The 6,170-nt window shown below is 36.5% G+C and overlaps 1 protein-coding gene across 1 annotated transcript; it reads right to left on the bottom strand.

The window, feature by feature from the left end:
• Positions 1–1,029: 1,029 nt before the first annotated feature.
• Positions 1,030–3,954, bottom strand: LOC146735573 (uncharacterized). Its single transcript, XM_085506155.1, has 3 exons — positions 3,798–3,954; positions 3,455–3,479; positions 1,030–1,433 (listed from the first exon to the last, which is right to left on the bottom strand). Exons 1-3 carry the CDS (start codon positions 3,855–3,857, stop codon positions 1,171–1,173), a joined length of 348 nt encoding a protein of 115 aa, XP_085362281.1. The 5' UTR covers positions 3,858–3,954; the 3' UTR covers positions 1,030–1,170.
• Positions 3,955–6,170: the final 2,216 nt, after the last annotated feature.

The following is a 6,170-nucleotide window of genomic DNA, read 5'->3' as shown; positions in this document are numbered from 1 at the left end:
AACTCACTGTTTGAATGGAGCAGATACACTTGAGCAATGAAACTGATGATGATAAGCAATATACTAATATTATGGCAATTTGTGACGTTGTCAGGATGTCTACCAGGCACCGTGACAGTATAACATTAATAATTTGGCCAGGTCTATTCACGTCAGGCTGGATAATGTTCACGAACTGTCTACGTTGAAGAAATACCTTTTCATAAACTTCTGGGAAAATGACAGGCATGAGGCACAAGTTTTAAAAATGTTCAAACTTGTTCCGAATAAGATGATTATAGATGTTGCTGGGGCATCAGACATGACTAGTTTAATTTTTTTAAATAATAGAAAAAAAACATATGACAGTGGGATGAGGTTCTCAGACTTTACCTACAACATTACTTACAATCTTCTTTCATCATATTTAAGTTTTATTTCTCGTTATTTTTGATAATATTACTCCTATTACAGAAAGATACGATGCCACGATAGAAGTATTTCAAGAAATCTCTGATCCATTTCAGTACATTATATTTGACGAGTATTGTTGAATAAGTGTATTGCGTTCTTTTTTGTGTAGACGAACAATAAGAGTGGCGAGTGGTGAAACATATGCACCTGGTACATATGCCATTTTAACCTAGGTAGCGCTACCAGTATTGTAACTGCTTGATTACTTGGGTGATGTCGTGTCTTAGATCACCCAAGTAATCAAGCAGTTACAATACTGGTAGCGCTACCAAGGTTAAAATGGCATATGTACCAGGTGCATATGTTTCACCACATTGATGAAGTTGTACTTCAACTTTGAAGTCGAAGATATATTTTGTTGCGGGAAAAAACCTCGGTCTGGAAATTCAGTAGAAAATACCAGTATTGGAGGGATTTTTAGAAATTTCTCTGTGCACTCTGGACTAAGGTGACGGTTATTCTCCAAGATAATTACCGCATAATACAATAGTGTGACCACATATTGGTGTACCATCTGGTAAAAGTGTATATGAACGTTATTATTTTAAAGACGTGTAAAGAAACATGCACATGAGATTTTCTTACTTGTCACTGTATTTATTACAATACAATATACAAGTGTCAGATAAATGCAATTCTATCACATGCTCATTGTTATACCCCATTCATGCCAATGGCTACCGATTATTATAAATCATGGGAATTTGTACAATTATATTAAATATAAATCACAGGGTTGTCGAATAGTCTTGGACCGCCTGAAGATGAGGTGGTATCACTGGCTGTTATTTTAGATGAAAGATCGTTTTTCTTTATGTAACAATTAGAAGTCGAACCATAAAAAGTCCAGATTTCACATGTTGGTTCATCTGCACAAACCAGGCAACATTCAGTTGCTGATGCTGTGGGTTCGGTCCGGATTACATTTTCGTCCCCTGTTGGATACCTCACACCAACTTGCATGTTACATCTTAATTCTTCTGTAAATGATATAATTAAAAAATTGGCATTGAAATATTAGGTCATGATGATACCTTATGTCCCACTCCTCGTTCATAATCAGAGAACATAACTTTTGTATGCCCGGTGTGTGTAAGCAGCATTTCTTTCTTGAGTTTACTATGAACCACGACTTCATAGTTTCTGGGAATTCTGTTGACATTGACACCATGTGTGGTTTAAATTTTATTGCATATACGTTATAATGAGATGCAACATATGAGATTCAAACATTTGACTATGGTAAATCATTGTAAACAGATGCACACCCAACTACACCACGGTGGGGAGACGCGCACCTCAGTGCGCAACAGTCATAACCTCCACCCTAAAAATGTTTCATGAACACAGATTCACTGTGACTAGACGAACATTCGTAAGCAATGTCTATGAAGTAACAGATAACTGTATACACATCAAATATCCATGGTCAGTATGGCCTTTCCAGTCAAAGACAAGTTCATATCCAGTGGCAGCACATACTATAGGTACAGGTAAGTTACTAACATACAATGGTCGTGATTCAACACATGTAAACAAATACAGTCAAATTTTGAAACTTTAACATATACATCATGTCAATTGCTTTATAATACGTAATGATAATAATGTGTTTGACTGTTAACATTATGGTAGTTGTTGAAATAGACTAGTGACAAAAAGGCGACACTCATTCCGGTGAGTCCCTGTACACTGAACAAGAAAAACATGGCTTCTTACAGAGAATTATTCCCGAATAAACTCGTGGGTGTTGTTTATTTTGAATATTGTTCAAATATTCCGTGACAGTGTAACAAATTTCCATAATATTATGATATGGCGATGAAATCACATTTCTGCCTCGTCTTCTGTAAAGCGACTATTTTGGTAATTGCTGCAATTTTGGTTTCCGTGAAAATTAAAAAACTAGTCATCCCAAATTTTAATATATCAAATTATAAAATTCTCTGTATACAAACTCCAGAGAAGACAACAGTGGCATTCATTGTTCGCAACTGTCATCTTGTACATAAATATCTGCTAATAGGTATCCTCTTTTAAGTTGAATTACGAACATTCTCATACAAGTTTAAGATATAGGCACATAATTTAAGAATTGAAATGGGCAGACAGCAACATAATGATAAAACATATCGGTATAGTATATGATATAATGTTTGTTAGTATGACACATTGGGCTTTTGAAAAATCTGAGTCTGGCTTAAGACAAAATTACAACTGATCAGGAAGTGTAATTCATCAGTAAAAGGGTATTGATGACAGCGAGGAAACTAGTAAAGATATTTTGTTGATAGCAAGGGAACTAGAAAACGGGTAATGTGGAGAGTACAAAAACTAGGGAACGGTATTGTTGAAAGCAAGGGAACTAGTAAACTGGTATTGTTGAGAGCAAGGAAACTAGTAAACTGGTATTGTTGAGAGCAAGTAAACTAGTAAACGGTATTGTTGAGAGCAATGAAACTAGTAAACGGTATTGTTGAGAGCAGGGGAACTAGTAAACGGATATTGTTGAGAGCAAGGAAACTAGTAAATGGTATTGTTGAGAGCAAGGTAACTAGTAAACGGTATTGTTGAGAGCAAGGGAACTAGTAAACAGGTATTGATGAGAGCAAGGGAAGTAGTAAACGGATATTGTTGAGAGCAAGGGAACTAGTAAACTATTGTTGAGAGCAAGGCAACTAGTTAACAGGTATTGATGAGAGCAAGGGAACTAGTAAACAGGTATTGATGAGAGCAAGGGAACTAGTAAACAGGTATTGATGAGAGCTAGGGTACTAGTGAACTGGTATTATTGAGAGCAAGGCAACTAGTACACAGGTTTTGTTGAGAGGAAGGAAACTAGTAAAGGGATATTGTTGAGAACAAGGAAACTACTAAACAGGTAATGTTAAGAGCAAAGGAACTAAAATACGGCATTGTTTGGAACTTAAAAAGGTACTTTTCCACTGAAACAGTGGGCTGTTAGAACATTATGTGGTAGTTACCAGTTTTGAATACTTACCCCCCGCTCGCTTCTCAATGGCTCTCTGCAAATTTAACATAAAAGAAAACAGAAGAACTCTTAAATTAGAACAAATATCTGCTTATATTCATTTTTTGATCTGTCTGAGGAGGTATTATACTATATTGCTATTCCATACATCGTATTTTGTGTACGATCTTGTTCATACACGTTATGTTCTACAATATTGGTTGTCGACAAATGTAGAAGTATCGATACAGTGATATCATAATGGGATGTATTGTTGTGGAACCCAAACTAAACTGCACCGGTGATGCGGGGATGCTACTATTGCGTACATCTTCTGAGTAAGAAGAGATGACAGCGGAATGGTCAAAATTACCTTATTTGGTATGGCAACAATACAACTCGCCGTAACAAGTATCATAAGTAAGCGCAACATTATTCGTCTTGTTGATGCAGCAGTCTGATGAACAGTCTTTTTTGACGTTTGGTTTGATATGCAGTATCAGATGTCGCCTAATCAAATACGTTCGAATTTTGTAGTACCACGATATCACGAGGGGTGTGATTATCTTATTTTAGTTATAGGTTGCATATGTTCTCATGGAGGGACAGTTACGAAATCATTACAGATATACGTGTCTCCTCGATCATAATTTGAAATTTTGCATGAATAATGAAATAGTTGACAAATGTGCTACTGAAATTAATATTGTTGCATGATTTATTCTGATTTCTGTGATATCTAGATACATTAATCATAGTGTAAACCTCTGAGCACATAGTAGTACAATTCTAGCTTCATAGATGGGTTAGACCATTTTAGTCACTATTGATTCCTTTCATTTCCAATGTGTAGTATGGATTACTAAATCATCTCATCTCATATACGATAGTATCTTTTCATTGTCTAAGCCCATATTCGTTAATGACACATGGCGTGTAGAAAAACATAATGCACAATGTATGCTGTGTTTGCACGTGTGATTCAAGTTACAGAGCCCCCCCCCCATTCGTCGCAGTATCTGGCTTTAGAATCGACCGGATCTGCAGTCCCCAGTGACTAAATTAAACCAATCTTTACCATGCAAATATCTGCCATCACTTATTGGTATTTTTATTATTATAAATTAGCGGGGGTGCTGCTATTTACGTGCATCTAGTAAGCAGGAAGAAACAACAATAGATGCCAGCAGTAGAACGTTCAAAATAACATTATTTGGCTGCACAACAACACAACTTACCATAACAGGTATAGTCTTATTAATATTCTTCTTGCCCGAATAATGATATGGTTAACAAATGTGTCACTGAAATTAATATTGAGATATGATTTCTTCTAGTTCCCGTATTATCACACACCTCGCATTGCCCTGCCTTGTAACGATTAGTAACGCTATGGGAAGTGCGCCCTCACATCGGGACAATAATTTCACCTTCATCATTCAATACAAAACGCGTCATTCTAAATTTTACCTATAAGGTATATGATAAAATCATTATTGACTCGGATGCTTCTTCACACGACCTCGGGCATGCACACGCTGGACGCATGAAGCCGGGAACAGCCACTGCCGGCGCTGTATTCAATCTAGACATATTTTGGCTTGCCGTAGCTCATTTAGATTACATTGTAAACAAAAAAACAGTTGTTAAATTTGGTTACCATGTTAGTATTTACAAATCACAATAGACAGAGTTTCATAATAAATGCTTTCTTTTCATAATTTCACTTTCAAATAATATTCATGAGATATGTTACGTCATGACCACGTTAAAGGTTATTGCCATATTGTGTACACCGTGCGCATGTTTCGGGCTCTTTTTTCGTATTCCACAACGCATTAACGTTACATGCAACGTCACGTTCAGCACCGTCAATGGGTTTCACCACATTGTGATGGTGATGATGGTGCTGAATGTTACCTTTGTATTCGAAGCCCACACATAAGCGACGCTACCGAATAAATACAACAGCTAACAATCCAGCGACTGCCGACGATTTGTATACACTCCCACCATGTCATACACAGTAATATACAATGACAATCCTGGTTTCAACATAATTCTGGGTGGGAGCATTTCTGTCTTAAACAATTCTTCTCATTTCTAGTATGTTATATATATTATCAAATCATCCCATATGTTTGTACTATTCAAATAATAGTATCTGTTAATGTCTAAGCCCAGCTTTGTAAATAGAGAATATGAGATAAGAAAACATAACACACAATATATGGTGTATATGTGTGTACGTTGGTGAACCCCTTTTCGTCAGAGTTCTGGCTTTAGAATCCCCATGATCATGTCACTATATATAAACTGAGTACCTATTGCAGCCGTGTCATTGAATGGGTTATGTTTTCAAGATTGTATATATAAATATGGGTCATTTTTCCTATTCAAGTAGGTATAGATTCACAGTATCAATATCTGAATAATTTGAGCTGTTGAGTTTACTTTTGTTTATATACAAGACCTAAAGTCCCTGAATTCCGTTTGATTATCCTAAACTACAGCGGCGTCTTTCATGTAGCCCAGGCACATAAACACAGTAAAATTGATGGTGCATCTCCATTAGTTACATGTTGGTTTTGCACACGGCAGCAATGGCAGCAGTTGTGTCAGATTCTGTCGCTTTTATTTGACATAAATATGGGTATGGATTTTGTCAAGACATTGGTAAAAAAAAATGCACACACTTTGGAAGGCTCAGTGGCATCGCTCTACCCAGTTTCAGGTCCGATACGCC

Source organism: Saccoglossus kowalevskii, chromosome 12, assembly GCF_978046115.1.
Source record: "Saccoglossus kowalevskii chromosome 12, keSacKowa6.1, whole genome shotgun sequence".
NCBI lineage: Eukaryota > Metazoa > Hemichordata > Enteropneusta > Harrimaniidae > Saccoglossus > Saccoglossus kowalevskii.
This window is presented reverse-complemented; position numbering and strand designations above follow the sequence as displayed.